The sequence below is a fragment of the Chroicocephalus ridibundus genome, chromosome 20 (genome assembly GCF_963924245.1).
Source record: "Chroicocephalus ridibundus chromosome 20, bChrRid1.1, whole genome shotgun sequence".
NCBI classification, from domain to species: Eukaryota; Metazoa; Chordata; class Aves; order Charadriiformes; family Laridae; genus Chroicocephalus; species Chroicocephalus ridibundus.
Window position 1 is genome coordinate 4,082,328 of NC_086303.1, and position 20,430 is coordinate 4,102,757.

The following is a 20,430-nucleotide window of genomic DNA, read 5'->3' on the forward strand; positions in this document are numbered from 1 at the left end:
CTCGTGGCGTTTCCAAGGTGGCAGCTTTGGTGGGGGCTGGTCCCACCTCGGAAAAGCCCGAGTGACCCATCTGTCGAGTCTGAGTCCCTGTGCCCAGCTGGGCTCCTAACGAGGACTTTGCCCATTAATTTTTCTGCCATTCAGAGGGACGGGGGAGCGCAGGCAGCAGCCACTTCACAGTCTGGGCTGGGAGCTGGCAGTGGAGAGGAGGGGGGGCCCAGCACCACCCGGTGGTACAAAGTCCATAGCAGCAAACGCGTCAAGACAAAGCTGCGGAGACCAACCTCCCACCAAAGCCAAACAGCGGATTTACTTCCCCGGTGCAGATCTGAGACCTTAAAGGGTCCCTGGGGAGTTGCAGCGCTGATTCAACAGCCCGGAGGGGACCCCTCTGCGGGGACACGGAGAGCGGCAGCCTGTGGAGATGCTCGCCTGCCTCTCTTCCTTTTCCTCCTGCTTTTTTCCCTGCCCAGGTGATTTTGCAGAGATATAAACCACCAGTGAGCAGGGCAATAACCTGTGCACCAACGCCCCCCTGCATGGCCTCTCCCAGCAGTGCCACCAGCTCTCCAAGGAGCCTGGCCACCTCCTCTGACAAATTACCATCAATTTACAGATCTAAACTGCAGTCCTGACCCTGGTCTCAGGGACCTACATAACGCAGAAGACACCTGCATCCCTTTGGGCTCCCAACGGAGCCCCAAAACAAGACGCAACTCCTGGGCAGCGAGATGCCCCCATCACGTGGGCAGCAGAGGTCTGGTCCAGTCCCTGTAGATGTGGCTTTTTGGGAGGATGCTGTGTCTGCGCCCATCCCCAAAGTCACAGCAGCAGGCAGGAAAACCTTCTGGCATGTGAGAAATACACAGAAATACAACAAAGAGGCTTTGCCTTGTGTCAGAGACTCTGATAAATTTTACCCCGACTCTTGCTCGAGTGCAATTGCTGCAGTCAAAGATGGTTTAAATGACTTTTAGGAGACTCGTCAGGTGTTCAGGGCTTAGGAAAACTAGGACATCCTGACTTGCCTCTGGCTAACTCCTTTGTGAGAGCCCAGCCAAAGTTTCTCCACCTCTAAATTGGGGTGTAATGACACTTCCCCTCTTTCATGAAGCTTCGACTCTTTCTGATCTAGGTAGGAAAATAAATCACCGCGCGGCTCATAAAAGCCATCAAAACGGCAACCTGGGGTGAACTGAGCCGCAGATGGAGGGAAGGGCGCGGACACTCGGAAAATGAGAGGTAGGGAGAAAAACAGATGTCATCTAGAGCTCATTCCCCTGTAGGGTTAATGTACACCCCCCCCCCTCCGCCATCCTTTGCTCTTCCCCTCCCTGCCTGCCGCTGGGAGTCCCTGCCATTGGCTGTCTCTGTAGGTTTAGGCTAAAAAGCCTGTAATTAGGACCCCGGCTGACACAGATCCAGTTTCCTGGGCAGGCAGATTAAAAAAAAAAAAAAAATAGAAAGAGAGAGGAAAAAAAAAATGTTTCCCTGACTGAGCTTGGATGTTTTCCTTTCGCTTTGCAAAGTTTTCCCTGCCGAGCTTCCATTCCCTCGCCTCCTCCGGCGCGGGGCGGGACGGCGGCGGCCGGAGCGGGGCTGGAGCGGGCGGCGGAGCCCGGAGCGGCGGAGCCCCGGTACCGGAGCGCGGGGAACGGGCAGGTAGGTGAGGCTGGAAACCTTTCCTGGGGTCGGTTCTCCCAGCAACGTGCTGAGCTGGGGGAAGGAGACGCTTCGGAGCGGAGTGGGGTGGGGGGGGAGGGAGGGGGCGCACCGGGGGAGTCCCGTCCGGGAATTGTTGGAAGGGGAAGGGGGGGCGAAGGCGAGGAGAGGGAGGGTGGTTTTGGCTGTTGTTCTCTGGAAGAAATAAACAGGGGGAAGCAGAATGGTATCGCTGCCCCCGCGGTCTTTGTTTTCGGGAAAACCATCCCCTGGGAGCAGGAGACAGCGTCTGCTCCGTCGTGCCGGACTCTGCCATCCCGGGCTGTGCGGCCACCTCCCGAGCAGGCAGGTGCACGGGCATGGGGCTGGCAGGGCCGCCCCACTCCCTCCACCAACGAGGGTCTCCGGGAAGGGGTTCTGACTCCGCCATCCCTCCTCCACCCAGGATTTGGCGGGAACGGGGCGTTTTTGGGGTTGGTGATGGTGCTTTCCACTGGAGGCACTGGGCCCCATCACACCCTGACGTGCCGGGATGAAATCCGGTGGCTGCGGGGGAAAAGGAGGGGTGGCAGGTCGCGGTTTGTACCCACGGATGTACAAATGGCTGAATTATGGCAGGTTAATGGGTTACTGCTCCCTGTCGAGCTAGGGCAGCCGGCCACACGTGTGCTCTCAGGATGGGGGAAAACACACTAAGAAAAGCCCTTCGCAACACGCGCATCCCCCTGCGAGCAAACAGGCCACGGCGTTGGCCACGCTCCCCTGTGGTGACATGGAGGACATTGTGCCACATGGCACAGCAGGATGCTAAGACCCTCCCCAGTCATCTCGGGGGCTGTGTTGCCCCTGTCCCTGCTAGCCCACGGCATGGCTGCACCCAGCCAGCGGCCACCTCATGCCATCACAGGTCCAAAAGCCACCGCAGGCTCCTTCGTGAGACAGGCTCCAGCTTGGGCAGCATTGCAGGACGAGCTGCTCCGGCTCGCCTTGCCAGACCTCATCTTATCTCGCCCCAGAAGAGATGCATCTTTATTGCTCTGCATCTTTATTTCCACGTACCTTCATTGCAGCTGTGTTGACAGGAGCTCAAGCAAAAACAGGTTATCCTGTGGGTGAGGTGGTGAACAACAGAGCTAAGCCCCTGGAAGCTGCCAGTGCTTTTTGGGCGCTTGAAAAAGGGATCTGGCCTCTTTGGTGATGGCGAGCTGTTGTGGTTCCTCAGGGTTGTGGAGCTGGGGAGTGTTCGGTGCTTCTGAAAAACAGGCTGGAGGGGTCTGAAAGCAGGTCTCCTGTCATGGAGAACTGACTTCATAAAACCAAAGGCTGTGGCAGAGACGCAGATCAGCCCCTGGCTGCGCTGGGAACAGGGAGGCTGCGCTGAATGCGAATGGGCCGGGGTGGCTGCACTGCAAGTTAATGCGTGACCTTGGCAGGAGAGGGCTGGGAGCCCACACACGCTCCCACAGCCAGCTGGGGACGGGGGCTGCTCCTGGGGAGCCAAATAAGATCAATATTTCCATGAATGTTAGCCCCTCATACCCAGGGAGCTGCGACCGCTTCGCAAAGTGTTGTAGCTACTGTGGGAAACGTGCTCAGAACTGCAAGGGGGATCCTTTGGGGCTACCGAGCCAGGCAGTGCCAGCATCGGGACCAGAGCCTGGGTGGCTGTTTGCAGCCATACTAGCACCAAAAGGCTGCGAGCGGGCAGCGGAGCACGGAGAGAGTTGCCCATCTTTCGGAGAGCTCAAGGGAAATGAGCAATCACAGTCTGGAGGAGCTCCCACGGGCAGGACGGGAGGCTTTTAAAGCAAAGGCAAATGACAGCCAGTGGCATTCAGCCTGCCCGACTGGTCCCTCGCACGTCCCTTCTCTGGGGACGCACCAGCAGCGCTCGGGTCTGCGCTGGCGGGGAGGAACGGCTCCCCAGAGCGCCCTCCTGGCACCTGGTCCAGGCTCTCCTGTCGCCATTTTTGAGGGCAGGGGCATTGGAGCATCCCTGTATCCCTTTTGCAGGCCAGCAGGGAAAGGCAATAGCAGGACTGCCTGGAGACGGTGAGGGAGGGCAGGAAGGAAGAGGGGACAGGGATGGGGAGCAGAGGAGACGGACCTGTTGGGGCTGCCTGGCTCCTTAGCATGGGAGGCGCATAACACTGTCACCGTCTGGGGCTAATTACAGGGACTTGTCTACAGCCCAGACGGCTGCCAGCCAGCATAATCACATCAAACCAGGCTGGGCTGGGCTCTCCAGCACAGCCCCATGGATTCACGGCAGCCCGGAGCCCTGCCCTCTCCGCTCTCCCCCAGCATCACCCCAGTGGGCTCCCTGCCGATGGTCCTGGGACAAGGTGCCCTGTGCACCCTGCCGCGGAGCCAGGGCCACGCAGGCACCACCAGCTCTGCTGAGTCCGCAGAGCATCAGAGGGGTCTAATTAGAGCAAAGCCCTAACAGATTAGGCAAACGCAGCTTGGAGGCTTTAATAAGCCAAGCACAGCCCAGGACTGCCCCCCGCCTCCCATGGAGAGGGAAAAGCAGAGACGTGTTACCCAGACAAGGCAGCAGCAGGGCTGGGACCCATCACTGAGCCCACGGAGGTCCCCATTCAGCATCCCCAGGGACACACACGATCCTCCTGCGCAGCTGGAGAGCCGAGGCTGGTTATGGCCTGACACCAGAGGTAGTGGTAGAGTGGTCCTTCACCAAGTCAGCAAGGCCAGGACCCTTTTTGGGCTGCAGATACACAGAAACGGGTCAGATGAGTTCATCCCGATGCAGGTCCCAGAGCTGAGCACAGCTTTAGAAATCCCTCTACAACCAGCTCCTTGCATTCTTCCTGGACTAACCCCCAGATCCCAAGCCCCCAGGAAGAAGCAAGCAGCCCTTTTGCTTTATCCCACTGATTAGCCAATCTGCAGCGTTAATCATTGACCCAGGTGCATGGAAGGGAAATCTCAGCTGCCCGGGCTGATCCCACCTGCTCCCAGCTCCAGAGCTGGCTGTGTGTGGGTGCAACGTCCCGGCACCCCAGGATGCTGTGGTGGAAGGAGCGCACTGGGAGCAGAGGCAGGGGCTGGTCTGGGGGTGTCGAAGCTCTTTAGTGGGAGCCATGGGGTTGCGGCTGCTGGTGCTGCCCAGGACGGCCCTGACACCAGGGGCAGGGGGGGATAAACCAGACATGCAGAAATACCACCCCAGTGCGGAGGAGTGAACTGGTCCTCACAGTGGCAGTGATGCAGGAGGACCTAGGTGCGTGGCCTGGGGGTTTTACCAGCCCTCAACCCTCAGCCTGAGCCCCTGCCAAGCCGCTTGCTCTATAAAACACTTTCCAGAGCAGTTGATCAATCCACAGCGGGCACTGGGGTGCATCCAGGGGTGTCCTGGGGCTGTTTGGTTGCAGCACTGGGACTTGCCCCCAGAGCAGTGGCTCAGCTCCATCCCACCCGCATCCCACCCTCGCTCCCCAGGCAGGGGCAGGAAGCACGGGCAGAGGGCGTCGGGCTCTGGGCTGGCATCCAGGGAGCCCCAGGAGCCACCACATCGCCATCTCGCCTTTGTTTTGGAAAGCCAAGCCAGGAAGGAAGCGAGCGGTGAAAAGCGCCGCGTGGGGAGGAGGGGACGGGACCGGACGGGTTTCCACCGCGTAACCATTAGCCAGGCGAGGTGGTGGCGGCTGGGCGAGCCGGCTGCCCAGGCAGGAACAGCCGCTCAGGGCAGAACAATAGCAGCCCGAGGGGAATAAATTATTTTCCACTGAATTGGGCTAGACCTCGGTCTCCTCCCCCTGCCCCGCTTGGGGACAGACCACTAGAGCAGGGATTAGCAAAGGACTGGTGGCATCCAGGGAAAATATCCCACTGTGGGTGAGCGAACGGCCAGTGCTGTTTCCCAAAACCCATTCCGGCTTGAACACGGATACCCAGGGTCTTCCCTGTCCGGGTTCACCCCATCCCCGTCCCATCAGCGCCTCCTGCTCGGCAGATAAAACTCCAGCCCTGCCAAGAACCCATGTCCTCAGTGTGGGTTTGCAGAGAAAGGAGCAGCCCCCAAAAGCCCTTGGATTTCAGTGGTTCAGCCAAAGCTCTCGAGGTCGTGGTGCTGCTGAGCACCGTCCCTGTGGGACCTGCCGCGGGGTCACTCCCCGGGACGAGGGGCTGCTTGTCCTGCTGCCACGTGGAGACATGTCCGCGCTGGGCAGGTGGGATGCTACGTGTCCTGGGGATGGACCCCTGCTCCCCGCTTTGCCAAGGGTCTCACCAGCTCTGCTCCCCTCTTCCCAGCTCATGTCCCTGCCGAGCCCCGCATGGCCCCAGCGAGACGAGCCTCCCCCCTGTGGCACCGCCACCGGCCTCCCGCCGGCCTCCTCCGACAGCGACTCCGGCTGTGCCCTGGAAGAGTACCCGGAGCCCCCCGCGGACCCCACTCCCCCCGAGGTGGGCAGCACCCCGGCTCTGCCAGGGCTCCCTTTGCTCCCCGCTCTCCCCCAGCCCTTGCGGGTGCCATCCACAGGTGGTACCCGCCGCCCTGGGATGAAACACATGTTTTGGTTGGACTGGATGATCTGAAGGGTCCCTTCCAGCCTAGGCGATTCTATGATTCTATGATTTTAGCAGCCTCAAGCAAAGCAGCTTCATCCCCCTAAAAATCTGCTTGTGTTTCTCTCTCCCGCGCGACATGCCAAGGTCCCGGTGTGCTTTGGCACCCGCTTGCCCCAGCCTGCCTCTGCCGCCGACAGGATCCGACTCCGCGCCAGAGCCCTCCTGCAGCAGCTGCCCCCTCAGGACTGCGATGTAAGACGCCTATTTGCTGGGTGCTGCCCACCCTGGGCTTCGCCCACCGTGCTCCCCCTCACCTCCGCCTCCCCATGCAGGAGCGGTACTGCCCCGACCTCGCGGAGGAGGAGAGGAGGCAGCTACGTGCGTTCAGCGCCCAACGGAGACGGGAGGCGCTGGGACAGGGGCTGGCATGTCCCGTGCCAGGTCCCTGCCATGGCTGTCCCTGCAAGAAGGTGAGGCATCGCCCTCCCCCCCGCCGGCACTGGGCAGGACCTGTTCCCCAGCGGGGACCCGTCCCCAAAAGCCAGCCTGGCCCCAAACCCCGCGTCCCTCTGCCTTGCAGTGCGGCAGGAGGCTGAACAAAGGGGACCCGGGGATTTCGGCATCCCGGCTTGGCGACCAGTTCTGGCACCCGTCCTGCTTCTCCTGCCACCTCTGCCACCAGCCCCTGGTGGACCTCATCTACTTCCAGCAGGACGGGAGGATCTACTGCGGTCGGCATCATGCCGAGCTCTTCCGACCGCGCTGTGCCTCCTGCGACCAGGTGGGTGCTGGGCAGAGGAGGGGCTTTTACCTCCCTTTTGCTGTTGTTAAATTGCCCAGGGGCTGCAAACGCAGCAAGAGCCGCTGGTGGACAGGAGGAAAGGTTTGAAAGGCTGAGGGACTTGGGTCTTTTTAGTCTGGAAAAAAGATGACTGAGGGGGGATCTTATCAACGCTTACAAATACTTAAAGGGGGGGTGTCAGGAGGATGGGGCCAGGCTCTTCTCAGTGGTGCCCAGCAACAGGACAAGGGGTAACGGGCACAAACCTGACCATGGGAAGTTCCATCTCAACATGAGGAGGGACTTCTTCACCCTGAGGGTGGCAGAGCCCTGGCACAGGCTGCCCAGAGAGGTGGGGGAGTCTCCGTCTCTGGAGACATCCCAACCCCGCCTGGACGCGTTCCTGTACCACCTGCTCTGGGTGACCCTGCTCTGGCAGGGGGTTGGAGGGGATGATCTCCAGAGGGCCCTTCCGACCCCACCATTCTGTGATTCCTCCCTGAGCCTTGCAGAGCGCCCCATGCCTGTGTTAAGACACGGGGGCTCTTTCTCTCTCCTCGGCACAGCACAGCATCCTCTGGGCTACGAGTTTTCTATCTGGGTGCTTAGAGGATGGGTTCCTTTTCCCTGCTCCAGCTGATCTTCATGGAGGAGTGCATCGAGGCGGAGGGCCGGCGCTGGCACCTGGAGCATTTCTGCTGCCTGGAGTGCGACGCGCCCCTGCGCGGGCAGCGCTACGTGATGAGGAGCGGCCGGCCCTGCTGCCGCGGCTGCTTCGAGACCCTCTTCGCCGAGCCGTGCCAGGCCTGCGGGGACCCCATCGGTACGGCCCCCGTCGTCCCACCCCCCGCCCCCAAGCCCGGGGCAGGGTGCAGGCGGGACGTGGGCTGGGAGGGCTGCGGAGCCAGAGCCCCGCGGCTCGGTGCGGAGGACGGGTTTTGGCACACGGCGGTGGGAAGAGCCTCCCCGTTCACCCGCGGTTGCCCCTCAGGTGCTGACAGCGAGGAGGCCACCCACCAAGGGCTCCACTGGCATGCCCGAGCCGCCTGCTTCTGCTGCAGCCTCTGCCGAAAGCCGCTGCGTGGGCAGCCCCTCACTTCCCGCCGCGGCCGGCTCTTCTGCTCCGAGACCTGCAGCCTGGGACGGGATGCATCCTCCACCGCCTCCGACTCCTCCGACTCGGCTTTTGCCTCGGCCCCGTCCCCTGACTCGACGCCCCTCGCCCGAGCCGGCCCCGCCGGCAGGACCGCGCCGGGGACGGGCAGCAGCTCAGTGGCCAGAGGGTGCAGGCAGAGGGTGGAAGGGGCCGGTAGGGATCCTGCTGCTCTGCTTGCAACGTGGCGGGAGGGGAGGGGGAGCAAAACCAGACTCTGCTCAGCCCCTGGGTCCTTCATGGGGTACATTGCATGGATGCAGCCCAAGGAGCCCCCAGCAGCGCTGGCAGCTGGGGTTTGGTTGGTACAAGCCTCCATTGCCCCCCGGGGCAGCACAACGGGCTGTGGCAGGGCAGGCTCAGCCTTCCCCTTCCTCACCCACCCTTGCTTTCCTTCTTCCAGAGGCGTTTCTGGATCAGGCCCCTGTGCATCCAGCGTTCAGGAGCCCGGAGGACCATGGAGCAGCCACTAAGGAGCGGAGCAGGGATGCTGTGCATGCAGGGATGCTGGGAGCACCAGCCGGCCACCCCTCTGGCCTCCAGCCCAGCACAGAGGGTCCCAATGGGCCTGGAGCCTTGGGCCACCCAGTTTCGGGGGGCCCTGACCCCCGAACACCCACAGGCAATGGAAACCCACACTTCCGAGCAGGCACGTCCCCTGCCCAACACAGCCCACAGCCAGAGGACGTCGACCTGCAGGACATCACGGAGGAGGATGACTCCTGGTGTCCCACCTGCTCTTCATCTTCAGACTCGGAGGAAGAGGGCTTCTTCTTCGGGAAGCCCATCCCCAAGCCCGGGATGAGCTCCCTGGGCAGGGAACCCCTGGGGAGGGCCGGGGGCAGGACAGTGAAGCCACGGGGCAACAGCAAGCACTGCAGTGTGTCCTAGCAGCGGGGACAGGGGGTCTTCGACTGGCACTGCCACCCTGCCAGCCCCTGCCGGGTCCTGCCAGCCTCTGCCATGGTCTCAACACTTTCCAAGTGCATTTTGGACACAGCCCAAGCCTGGTGGGGAGAAGCCGCTGGGATCCTTCCCCCCGGCGGTTGCTGGCAAAGCACAGCCTGCAATTCCTGCTGGCCTTTCCCGCAATTAGGAACAGGTAAATCAGGTAGGGAGCAGAGAGCCGGCAGCCCGCACCAGGGCATGCTCTCTGACTCCCACCTCAGGCAAGGCGGCAGCCCCGGAGAGCAGCCGCACGCAGGGGAGGGCAACCGGGCGCTTAGGATAAGGGCAGGTGCCTGCATCGCCCCGCTGGGGACCCACAGGGACAGGAGGGCTGCTGGCCACCAGGGTCAGATCCTTCCCTGGGACACCTCCTTGAAGGATGAGCACTGTTGCCAGATGCTCTCCATCCCTGGTGACACCGTGTCCCCCTGCCACGGCGGGGAGGGGATGGGAGGGGACCGGGGGGCAGCTCTGCTGCTGCTGCTGCTGCTGACGAAGCTCCAATAAAGCTCAGCTGACGCCTGAACACAGGAGAGCCAACACATCTGCCCTGTTCCTCCCCACACCGGGGTCATGGCCACCAGAGGGGGGTGATCCCTGGGGGCAGCTGCTGCTCTCCGCTGTAGCTGGGGGTCCCCCATAGTGGATGTGGGATGGCGATCCACTGTGGGACCCCTCCCTGTGCATGCTGGCCCCAGGAGAGTGAGACCAGAGCGATGGCAGAGCAGGGGCTGCAAAGATCACGACTGGTTTATTTTTTGATTTGAAACCGAGAACAATCTCCGAGGTTTTGGGGCACATCCGTGTGAACCAGGAACGGAGCGAGGAGCCAGGGCAGAGGGGAGCTCCCCACAGCCGCTCTCCCTCCCACCACCCTCCAGTAAAACCAGCTCCCCCTTTTGCTGCACATACAGGTTTGGGCAGGGGTAAAACTATGCACCCCACTCCTCCTACTCCATCTCCAAGAGAGATGGTGGGACTGTGCCAACATGTCCATATCACCTCGATCTGAGGGCTCAGCACCATCACGAGCACCCTGATGTACCAGCACGGCCCCCCATCACCTTCCCCAACCCTGGCTGGCAAGAGGGGGTGTCTCTCTGCTCACGCTGGCTCCCCCTCAGCGGCTGAGGGCGGCCGAGTCGTAGCTGTTGATGAAGTCCTCCAGCTCCCGGAGGTGATGGATCCGGCCCTGACGGAGGTTGGCCCTCAGTGCCAGCCCCAGGGACGCCTCCATGGAGGGCTCCTTCTGCAGCAGCATCGTGGCCACCACCGCGATGGTCAGGCTGAACTGCTGGTACGACTGCAGGTGAATAGCATGGGGTCAGCATGGGGCACCCCAAAACCTCCCCACCAGCAGTATGCAGCCCTACAGGGATATTTTTTCCCCCAGGGCTGGTCCATGAACCCTCCCTGACAGCATCTGTGCCCTGCCAGAGCCCTTCTCGCCCACAAGCACCTTCCCCTGCAACCACCAGCACCAGGAGAGGTTTCTCCCCAGTGACCCTATAATTGCCAAATTCACATCCCCCATCACCTGGCATCGCTCCTGCCCCGTGGTTAAAAGGGTCCTTGGGTGAGTCCCCCCCACCCTGTGGCTGGTCTCAGACCCCCAAGTGCCTCGGCTGGGGGCCACTGGGACTCACCAGCTCGATCTCCTCCTTCCTGGCGAGGACGGCGGCGGAGCGGAGGTCTGCACGGGCCGGGGAGGATGTCAGAAGCGCGGAGCAGAGTCGGTGCCGGCTGCCCGCAGCCTGAGCGGTGGAAAAGGCGAGGAAGGGTCAGATGCTTCAAAGGGGAGAGGGACTGGGCAAAGCTGGGGCCAAACTGGGGCTCCTGGCACCGACTGCCAGCCAGGAACTGGTCACCCTGCAGGGGGACCCGCTGGGACCTTGGCTCCCCGGGGTGCTAGTTTGCCACCCTGCCCTTGGGTGCAGGAGCTGTTCCTTGTCCCCCCTCCAGCCCAGCAGCATCGCCACCGAATGCCCTGCTAGCAGATTTCTCTTCCCCATTAGGCAGTAATTAAGCTGCTCTGCAATGCTCTCGTTTGCTTCGTTAAAGCTCGAATCCCAGGGTCGTTCACGCTCCAGCACGCTCTCAAGCCTCTAGTTATTTTTTTGGCCTTTCTCCCAGCTGCCTCCCGTTTATCAGCATCTCCGGTGCAGCCGACAGCGGGGCTGACACGGGCTCTGCCTCCAGACAAAGCAGCGCTTTAACCCCAGCCCATAATCCTGCAAACAGGGAGGCCAGAGGGATCCCCCTCTGCTGCTCCGGGGCTATGGCAGTATCCCCCAGCCCAGGGCATGTGCTCTACGTGGGGACATGGGGACACCTTGGGGTGAGCAGGGGGGGAACAGAGACACCCTGACTCCCTACCGGCTCCGTCTCACCGGACCCAGGAGGGTGCTGGGTCCCCGGTGAGGTCTCTGGTGGGGTGCAAACATCAGAGCCGGGTTGGCGGGGCCGTGTGTCGGGCTCCACGGTAGCACCCAGCAGGACCTGCGAGTTTCTGGATGGGTGAAAGGCACCAAGAAGCTGTGGGAGAGAAAGTGGCTGAGGAAGGAAGGCAGCAGCCGCGCAGGAGCCGGGGGAGCCAGTGTTGCCAGCACACCCCTGCCCGCAGCAGCGGCCTCAGTGGGCTCTCCCCCAGCGGGGGACATGCTGACACCCACCCCATCGCCGGCATCTTCTGCCTCGGCTTCTCCAGTGCCACTCGGCAGACACTGCCGTCTCCAGGAGCACAGGCAGAGCTCAGCACCCACCTCTCCGGCGGAGCCACCTGCCGCTGTGCAGACCATCTCAGCAGGCTCTGGAGGAGCTGTCGGAGTGTGGGGATGCGACCCACCACCTGCACCAGCCTTAGGGACACTGGGGCTGCACGGCCCTACCTGTGCAAAGCATTACAGATGCATTGCAAGGGCTGGCAATGCTGTCCAGGCAAGAGGAAAAAAGGGGACTTCAAGCTCCCACCTCCCCCAGGCACTGCTTTTAGGTGGGAAGAGGAGATGCTCATACCTCAAGGTGCTCCTCTGTCCCGGCAGAGCTCTCCTCCGGCAAGGCTGGCTCCGTTTCCAAAGCAGAGGGACTCTGGCCGTGGCTGCCCGCAGGTTTCTGCTTGGATCCCGGCTCAACCTGGGGACATGCAATGGCGTGAGGCTGGGACACGCGTCTATCCCAGGGGGAGGAGCTGGGGGACAGGACGGATGGGGTGCTAAAACCCAAAAGAAACCACGGGGCTTTGCAGCCCCAGAGAAGAGACTGGAAAACGTCCGTGCCTGGCAAAGAAACAGCAAGGTGGAGAGCGAAAGGGCTGGATGAGAGAGAGAAGGAAGACGTTACACTGGCTGAAGAGACCCCGAGCTGGGCACCTCCAGGGGTGCGAGCATCCCTGCCTGCTCCCAGGAGACAGGTGCTCTCCTACCGGTGTCTCTCCTGACGCCTGCTCCGGCTCCGCAACCTCCATCACAGCCCCGGGATCAGTGTCCAGGCTCTTCTGAGGGGTGTCAGCTGGTCCAGGGGGCTCTGGAACCTTCCCTCTCTCCACTGGTGGGTCCTGGGGGAAAACACGCTGGTTAGGGGCATGGCAGCACTGCGCAGGGCTCAGACCGTGCAAACTCGGGTCACTGCTGGATGCTGGGATGGGGCGGTGGGGAGTAAAAACCCACGACCTGAGCCATCTGCTCGCTGCTCTGTGCACCATCTTTGCAGGAAATAAGTGGCCGGGGAGGATCAGGGGGCTGCGGCTCTTCTTTGACCCCCGGACAGCTTGTCCCAGAGAGGGATGGAGAGGACCTGGAGGACGGCTGATTCCCTGCAGAGCGAGAAACAGTGGGAGCGACTCCTCGCTCTGCCCGAGATGCTGGCAAGCACCGAGGAGATGCTGGCGAGCAGGAGTGGGTCCCCTCGCAGCCCCGGGCAGCCGGTACAGGGTCGGCACAAACCTCTGGAGGGTCTGGGACATGGGAGGCGCTGGACAAACGTCAGCTCTCGGTGGCCATGGCGAAGACGTCGGCGTTTCCTACCCAGGCCACGATAGGGCCTGGACAGGAAGCCATCCTGGAAGCCGCCTTGCTCCCTGCAGGAGCAAAGGCAGCCCCGGGGCGGGGGGGGAAATTTAGGCTGGAAATGGTCTTGGGTGCAAACCCCCCACCCTGAGTCGGGGCAGTTTCAATGCTGCATCACCCCATGGCTGTGCACTGGAGCAGAGCCTGGCCCTGCTCACCACCCCACGGCTGCAGGGTCCCCCCGTCCTCGGCACGGGCACCCACCCTGGCAGGCTGGCGGGGGGGCAGGGTGGGTGCTGCTCCTCCTCGGGGAATTCAGGCCAGGCAAAGCAGTCGGGACCCGGCAGCGGCTGCTCCTGCGGGGAAGGGGGTGGGTTTAGACATGGAGCAGGACAGGGGCTGCCGCTGCTCCTGGCGCCATGCGCTGCCATTGTCACCAGGGCAGTGAATGGCCCCTGCCCCGTTTCACCCACTCCCTGCCCTCGGTGGCCACTGCCGCCCTGCTGGCCCACCACCCCCTCACCGGGTGCCAGTCCTCTTCGAAGTAGTCCTCAGGTCCTTGGTTGTCTTCTCTGTCATACCAAGGGGGCGGTGGGGGACAGTCGTGGGGTGCCCATCTCCTGTCCTCCTCACTCCACGGGAAGTCATCAGGGCCAGGGCCAGGCCCGCAGTACCAGGGACCGGGCTGCAATGGCAATCACTGCCGGTGAGGATGGTGGCACGCTGCAGGTAGCCACACAGCTGCCACCCCCACCAGCCCATCTGACCCTCACCGGGTCCCAGTCCTCTTTGAAGAAGTCCTCAGGTCCTTGGTTGTCTTCTCTATCATCCCAAGGGGGTGGCGGGGGACAGTCGTGGGGTGCCCATCTCCTGTCCTCCTCATTCCCATGGAATTTGGCAGGGCCATGGAAGGGTCTGGGGGCCCAGGGACCGGGCTGCAAGAGCAAATCGCTGCTGGTGAGGATGGCAACTCACTGGTTGGGTTTTGGTTTTGCTGCAGTTCCCCCTTCCTGCCGCAGCCCTCAGCTCTTTCTGCTTCTCCCGCTCCCAGGGGAGCGTCCAGTTTTGGTCACCCCAGATTTGCCGGTGAACCCTGACAGTCCCCCCTCGCCGCACGGCTGCTCGCCCCAGCCCCTGCCCCCTTACCGGATGCCATCTGCCCCTGCCTCTCCTCTGCTGCTGCTCACAGGGCGGCTTGTGCCAGGCGACCTGGGGGCCACGAGCGCGGCGTGGTGGTGGTCCAGCCTGCCACGGACCGGTCTGCAGAGAGGGCAGAGGGAGATGAAAGCAGGATGAGACCCTCACCTTCGCCCTTGCACCAGCTGGATGCTGAGCAGACACAGGGAGCCAGGAGCCCATCCACCCTCCTCTCCCAGCCAAGGTCCCAGACAATTCCTAATTCTTCCCCATCCTGCAGTGATGCTCTCCTGGCTCCTTGGCAGCCTGAGCGATGGTGCAGAAAGCTCCTCCACTCCTCGGCATCCCAACTGCGTGGCAGCAGGAGCGTTACAAACCAACCTACCTCCCTGGGGAAGCCCCTCCTGCAGCCCAGAGGTGAGAACATCTCGCCAAAAGCTCGTCCTGGCCCCGGTCACAGTGGGGAGAAGGCTCCCGGGAGGTTAGCACCGAGCTGCAAAGGGAGAGGTGTGGGTGAGCACGTCCCACAGGACGTCACTGCTGGCTTGGGGACGGCTGCCAGCCAGGTGCCATCTGCAGCAGTCCCAGCTCTGCTGAGCCCAGAGCGTTGGGTCCAGAGCTACACGGCGTCACCACCAGCGAGGACCCACAGGAGATGGGTGATCTGGGGGCCACACAGACCCGCTCCCTGATCCAGGAGGGGACACGGGTCCTGGCAATGCCGGGGACGCTCCCTCGGCACCAGGCACCCCGACACCCTGACGAAACTGCGCCCCTTGCCCTGCTCGCAGCCGCGTTTCAATCGCCCTGCGCAAACCCCACGGGTCACAGCACCCTGCGGCACCACCCCACTATTGTCCCACGGGATCCCGGCTGTAATAAACAGCCACATCCCTTAAACAGAAATGGCACTTATTTTACTACAGGGACAAAGTCAATAAAGCAAAAGCACAGCGCTGGGCGCACGACTCAGGTCAGAGGCACCCCAGCTAACACTTCACCCACGTCTTATATACATTCAATATTGCATACGTATTCACTATTTTAGGCAGAGTAATTGTTTATGATGATTGATTATCATTAGTCCCTTTTCTCTTCTATTTGTGCGTTTCCTTCTGGCAATTGTTTCTGAGGATCGATGATCTTCAGTTCCCCTTTCCCATGCATCTGTTTCCTTCTGGTAGGATCAGCTCCCTTTTCCCATGCATCTGTTTCCTTCTGGTAGGATCGATTATCATCAGCTCCCTTCTCCTCTGCATCTGTTTCCTTCTGTTAATCATTTGTGGGGTCTTTTGGAGAAGTTCTCTTTTGTTTCTCTCGGATGTTTTTCTTCATAGCTGCTGTTAGTTGTTATCTTTGAGGTTTCTCATGTTTCCTAATTTACTAAAGGTTAGTTATCCTTATAAGTCAAATATTTATAGCCTTGTTATTATGGCGAAAGCCAACAATACCTTCACTATTTTTCACACCGGCCAAGCTGTTCTCCCTCCCCAGTGCCGGAGCCGGGACACGCCGCCCGCCGGGTGCCCCCGGCCAAGTCTGGCACCGCAGCGGGGCACAGCCCTGTCGGAAGCAAAGCTCCATATGGCTGATAAAACACCTGGTGTCCGGAACAGACACGGAAACTGGGTGAAGATCGGGTGGTTTGTGCTTGCCATGGCACCAGGGAGGAAGGAGAAGCAGGGTGGAGGCCACGCAGCCCCGTACTTCTGCTTTTCACAAGAAATATTTTGTACAACTGCTCACAAGTAACGTTTTGTACAACAGCTCACGGTACAACCACAAGGAACAATGGCTTGACCACAGTCCCACCCACTCACTTTGCACAATAGGAGTATAAATATTACGCCCATTTCGTACCTAATTGAGGGACGAGAATTCAATGCCAAATGCAGGGACAGATCGGCGGGTCCGTCCTCCTCACTCCCCCGAAAAAAGGACACCTTTTGGTAAGATTTGCGACCTCGGCCATGCCGAGTGCTTACCCGGGAAATCAAGCTTGTGATTGCACTCATATCTTCAAAGCTATATAGCTGTTCTGCAGTTTAGTGCATTTATCACCAGCAACCTTAAAGAATCTGTACACGTTGCATAAAATTAAACCATACTATTCACGCACCTGACTGCTGCTTCTGGACGCACCAGACCTACAGCAGCCGGGCTGTTTGTGCATCCAGCGTCAGGCCTATAGTCACGGCAATAATTGGTCTCACTAAATGCAACAAACCCCCACTCCAGGCTGTGTCCCTGCCCCTGTGCTGCTCCCAGGGGCAGCCCGGCATGGGCACAGCTCGGGCTCTCCATAGCGGCGAGGGGCTCAGACCCTGCGCACCCAAAGAGGCATTGCCCAGGCTCCCCAGGACAGCATTTATGGCTCCCCCATCGCCGGGTGGCGGCGGCTGCGGGGGTCAGAGATCAGGGTTTATCACAAGGGATGCAGTCCCAGCGAGCAGGGGATGCTCTGACCCGAAAGTGGCCGACCCCAGCCCGGCCGGGGCACGGGGCTCCCAGAGCCACCAGTTAACACTCGACCCGGGCTGGCAGGAGTTAATGGCAGCACAGGCACCACTCTTTGTCTCGAAGGTCAGCAGGGAGAGTAAAAGAAACTTGTCCCCAAATTGAGGACAGGTTTCCCTGGCTGATCAGTCCCTGGTGGCCCTGGAAAGCAGCAGCTCGCCCGCCCGGGGAGATGAAGCACCCAGGAGTGTTGGCCGAGGATCCCCTGCACCCCAGCCCAGCTCCCCGCAGCCCCTGGGGCTGCCGGATCTCCCCCCCGCCCCGTGTTTGCTGAATGCAAACCAATAGCAAGTGATGGCTGATGGCAGCCAGGGGCTAACTCTCCCCCAGGGAGCTCCCTTGGAGCCCTCCCAAGGACTTGATTTCCCTTCCTGGAAAGCTGAGCTGCAACGCCCTCCAGGAGCTTTTACTGCTGTTTGCAGAGCGTCTCCTTACCCTGACTTCAGCCGCTGAGAATAAACACTCTCTAACAGGGGATGGGGCTGACAGACACCCCCCCTGCCCCTTTCCCGAGGGCTGCACAGACCCCAGGCAGCACCTCTTCTCAAACTGGCCTCTGATAACCAGTGCAAATGCCTCTGGTTATCTAAGATCCCGCAGCAAACCTGGGTTGAAGCACAGTTTGATGCCAGACTTGGCAAACTCTGCACCACATCAGCCTCGGGGTGCAGCCCCCGTTCCTGCTCCGTCCCACCTCTGCCGCTCCACTGGGTCCCCCTTACCCTGTGCGTCCCCAGAGCACACAGCATCCCTGCAAGGGGGGCCCTGCACCCCCAGGACTCAAAGTATCCATGTAAGGGGGGACCCTGCACCCCCAGGGCACACAGCAAGCCCACACCCCCAGCACCTGCCTCCATCCAGCTCCAGCATCATCTGGATCGGCCACATGGACCCCAAGATGCTCCCAGCCTTGTGCTGGGGGATTTGGGGGAGCAGGGCCCCCCGGGGCTGTGACACAGCCTGCAGGGACAAGAAGAAGAAGGGTAAGGACAAGAGGAGGGTCCGGAGAGCACGGTGGCCCTGGCAGGACAGGGACCATCAGGAAGGGACGCTGCCATCGCACCCACCTTTGCCGACGCCGGGAGGCCGAGCAGCATGCCTAGTGCCCTGCTCCCCGGGTACGGATGGCTCTGGCACCAAGGAAGCGGGAGCAGGAGGCTCAGTGCCGGAGGGTTTGCCAAGAGCTGCTCGGGGCCGAGGTGCCGCTGAAGCCGCCGGTGTCCGCTCACCTCCTACCACCACAGCCGAGTCTGAGCCCTGCTCGCAGCATCGTCACCCCCCCAGCAGCCCCGGGGTCAGAGCCCGCCGCGGCTCAGAGGGTTTCCTGATCCTGCCGCCGGTCTGATGCTTCGCCTCCTGGTGCAACCAGGCACCGGACACTTCTCCCGGGCACCTACAGCGTCTCCTCCTCCCTATTTCCCTGCATTCCTACAGACAACAGCACTCCCAGGAGTTCGTTAGCACCGGCCAGATGTGCTAGTACAAGGTAGAGACAACTCGCCCGGCCCCACGATGAGATGCATCACCTCCCAGATGCTTAACAAACATCTGCATCGTGTCAGGGTCTAACAGCAGCGGGAGGTTTGGCTGGGAGATCCTGATAACAAGCTGGTCTGAACTGGTCTGTCCGGCAAACTCTTGCAGCAACAGCGAGCGTGAAGACGAGTTCGTGACCTTGCAGGGAGGAGATAAGGGAGAACAGTGAGGCTCGGCGTGAGCTCGCTGATGCCAAATGTTAGCAAAGGAGGAGATAAAAGAGAAAGCTTAAAGTCTGAGGTGGAGTAAAATCCTTCAAAGGCGACAAACAAGCGGCGCCGTTGGTGGGGACGGGGGCAGCCCGTGGCCCATCGGGGCTGGCTGCTCCTCAACACTGCTCCCGCCGGGCAGATAACACACAGCTTTCCAGCTGATCGGTTAATTATAGTCTCTAATAGCTATAAATGAATTTACTAACTGGGTGGATCAACTAGCTCTTTGCGATTTGGGAAAGGAAAACAGCAGCAGGGACAAAGTGGCTGCAGCCAGGATGGCCAGTGTCACAGTGTCCCCGTCAAGAGCAAAGCGGCTCCGTAACCCCATGGCTCCTCGGCTGGTGCACATCTTCTTCCCAGAGCCTGGTGACCTGTGTGTCCCCAGAGAGGAGGATAATTAGCTCTCAGGGAGCAGGGAAATGGGAGTAATAGGAAAGCTATGCTAATTGCTAGAAATTCTGTGTAAGGATAAGCTACACCGATTGCTAAAATCTTTATATAAAGCTCTAATTAAAACTACAACCCTGTGGCCAGTTCTCATTCCACAAAGGAGCCTTAAAAGAACATGCCCGTCCCCATAGCATCAGGGTGACGCACCGAAGATTCAAACTGCGTCGGGTTTGAGGCTCCGCAGTGAATGCCTCTGCTCGGGCCAGGTTATTTAGCAGGTCTCAGTCCCGTTGTAATAAATAAAATCATGTTTGTTAATCAAATCAGGCTTTCTGAAAGGCTGGTGAAAAATTACAATGTTTTGACCCTTCACATACTTAAATCACAGGCAACCGCTGTGCTATCTGGGGCGCTTTGACACCTCAAGGCCTAAATCGCAGGCATCTGGTGTGCTTTAACACTTCAAAGGGAAGAGCTAAGTTGTGCGATAAGCTGAAAAGAGTCACCCAAAGGACAGCGATAAAGATGAGGAGCCTTCAGCCTCACGACCACCAGGAGGCGGGACAAGACCGACCCACCAGCAACACGTCGCTCAGACACAGAATATACCGGGATTGACACATATACGGGAACCAGAAGAGTATAGAATCAGCTACTTTCGGGAAGTGGGTGCGCGCCGTTGGCGGAGCAAAGACTCCCCGGCCGCCCAGCGCTGTTTTGCTTGCTGCCGCTTGCTTAATAAACTAATTTGATTAATTGGACGGGTTCCTGTCAATTATTGGGCCACAATCTATAACACCGTCATCTAGTTTTTCCAGGCACAAGAGCTCTGGCACATGAGAACACAAGAGCTGGGGCGCAGGGAGTCTCAGTGCACCCATCTGCTCCCAGCTTGCCCAGCGAACTCCCTGTCCCACCAGTAGTAACCAGGTGTCACAGCAACCCCGGCAGCTCTGTCCCAGATTGTTTGATGTGGAACCCCGTGGGCACGCTAATATATAATCTGCCATCAAAGAGCGTGGAAATCGAGGCAGGGATGGCCACAATTACAGCGAGATTAATACCAGGGCGCAGAGAAAAGGCGATGGCTGTCCAGGTGAGCGCCAGTGCAGGGAGCCCCGGCGGCAGGTACGCGTGCAAGGCTTAATGGCGCTAATGAAGCCAATTTTCCTGCTGTGAATTCACCTGCTGATGGGAACAGGAACCTGTGCCTGGGGTGGCAAGAAGATTTTTTTTTCCCCAAAAGGTTGACAAGAAGGGCTGCGAGGAAAAGGGGAGCGGGTTAGGGAAAGGCCAGGCCCCACTGGGGGCTGAGGGCAGGGGCTCACGGAGCGTGAGAGCGGTTTGAGATCTGTGAACCGGAGCGAACGAGCAGGACGGAGTCGAAGGGGAAGGGAGAATTTGGGAACAAAGAACGGGACGAAGGTTCAGGCGCAGGCCAGGAGGGAGGAAGGAAACAGGAGAGACGTTTTCCAGGTGCCACCGCTGCAAGGCCGGAGCTCCCGCTGCTGGCTACTGCCGAGCACTGGCCTTTGGGGTGCAAGGCGGCGGGTT

At 60.5% G+C, this 20,430-nt stretch overlaps 2 protein-coding genes across 5 annotated transcripts; one reads left to right on the forward strand and one right to left on the reverse strand.

Moving 5' to 3' along the window:
• The first annotated feature begins 1,378 nt into the window (after positions 1 to 1,378).
• Positions 1,379 to 9,511, forward strand: PRICKLE4 (prickle planar cell polarity protein 4). Its single transcript, XM_063356486.1, has 8 exons — positions 1,379 to 1,662; positions 5,938 to 6,090; positions 6,340 to 6,447; positions 6,528 to 6,665; positions 6,776 to 6,976; positions 7,613 to 7,799; positions 7,968 to 8,285; positions 8,533 to 9,511. Exons 2-8 carry the CDS (start codon positions 5,941 to 5,943, stop codon positions 9,018 to 9,020), a joined length of 1,590 nt encoding a protein of 529 aa, XP_063212556.1. The 5' UTR covers positions 1,379 to 1,662; positions 5,938 to 5,940; the 3' UTR covers positions 9,021 to 9,511.
• A 341-nt stretch (positions 9,512 to 9,852) lies between these two features.
• Positions 9,853 to 18,954, reverse strand: LOC134525542 (basic salivary proline-rich protein 1-like). 4 transcript variants are annotated; one of them, XM_063356484.1, is made up of 14 exons: positions 17,803 to 18,954; positions 14,604 to 14,711; positions 14,228 to 14,341; positions 13,855 to 14,016; positions 13,605 to 13,766; positions 13,346 to 13,437; positions 13,019 to 13,152; positions 12,743 to 12,888; positions 12,499 to 12,630; positions 12,093 to 12,209; positions 11,750 to 11,965; positions 11,454 to 11,612; positions 10,724 to 10,831; positions 9,853 to 10,380 (listed from the first exon to the last, which is right to left on the reverse strand). In XM_063356484.1, the coding sequence occupies exons 2-14, from the start codon at positions 14,643 to 14,645 to the stop codon at positions 10,198 to 10,200; spliced, it is 1,767 nt and encodes a 588-aa protein (XP_063212554.1). In that variant the 5' UTR covers positions 14,646 to 14,711; positions 17,803 to 18,954; the 3' UTR covers positions 9,853 to 10,197. The 4 variants fall into 4 exon arrangements, with proteins under 4 accessions (XP_063212554.1, XP_063212553.1, XP_063212555.1 ...); XM_063356483.1 differs by having other exon boundaries at positions 12,746 to 12,888; positions 13,849 to 14,016; XM_063356485.1 differs by having other exon boundaries at positions 11,454 to 11,576; positions 11,840 to 11,965; positions 13,849 to 14,016.
• Between the last annotated feature and the right edge of the window lie 1,476 nt (positions 18,955 to 20,430).

What these genes read in the sequence shown, in the direction of transcription:
- LOC134525542 (XM_063356482.1), bottom strand. Translation starts at nt 14,645, where the DNA reads ATGTTCTCACCTCTGGGCTGCAGGAGGGGCTTCCCCAGGGAG. An exon ending in GCAGGGGCAGATGGCATCCG is followed by an intron (nt 14,017 to 14,227) that starts GTAAGGGGGCAG and finishes TTGCTCTTGCAG; the next exon opens with CCCGGTCCCTGGGCCCCCAG. An exon ending in CAGAAGATGCCGGCGATGGG is followed by an intron (nt 11,613 to 11,749) that starts GTGGGTGTCAGC and finishes TCTCTCCCACAG; the next exon opens with CTTCTTGGTGCCTTTCACCC.
- PRICKLE4 (XM_063356486.1), top strand. Translation starts at nt 5,941, where the DNA reads ATGTCCCTGCCGAGCCCCGCATGGCCCCAGCGAGACGAGCCTCCCCCC. An exon ending in CGGACCCCACTCCCCCCGAG is followed by an intron (nt 6,091 to 6,339) that starts GTGGGCAGCACC and finishes CGACATGCCAAG; the next exon opens with GTCCCGGTGTGCTTTGGCAC. An exon ending in TGCCCCCTCAGGACTGCGAT is followed by an intron (nt 6,448 to 6,527) that starts GTAAGACGCCTA and finishes CTCCCCATGCAG; the next exon opens with GAGCGGTACTGCCCCGACCT.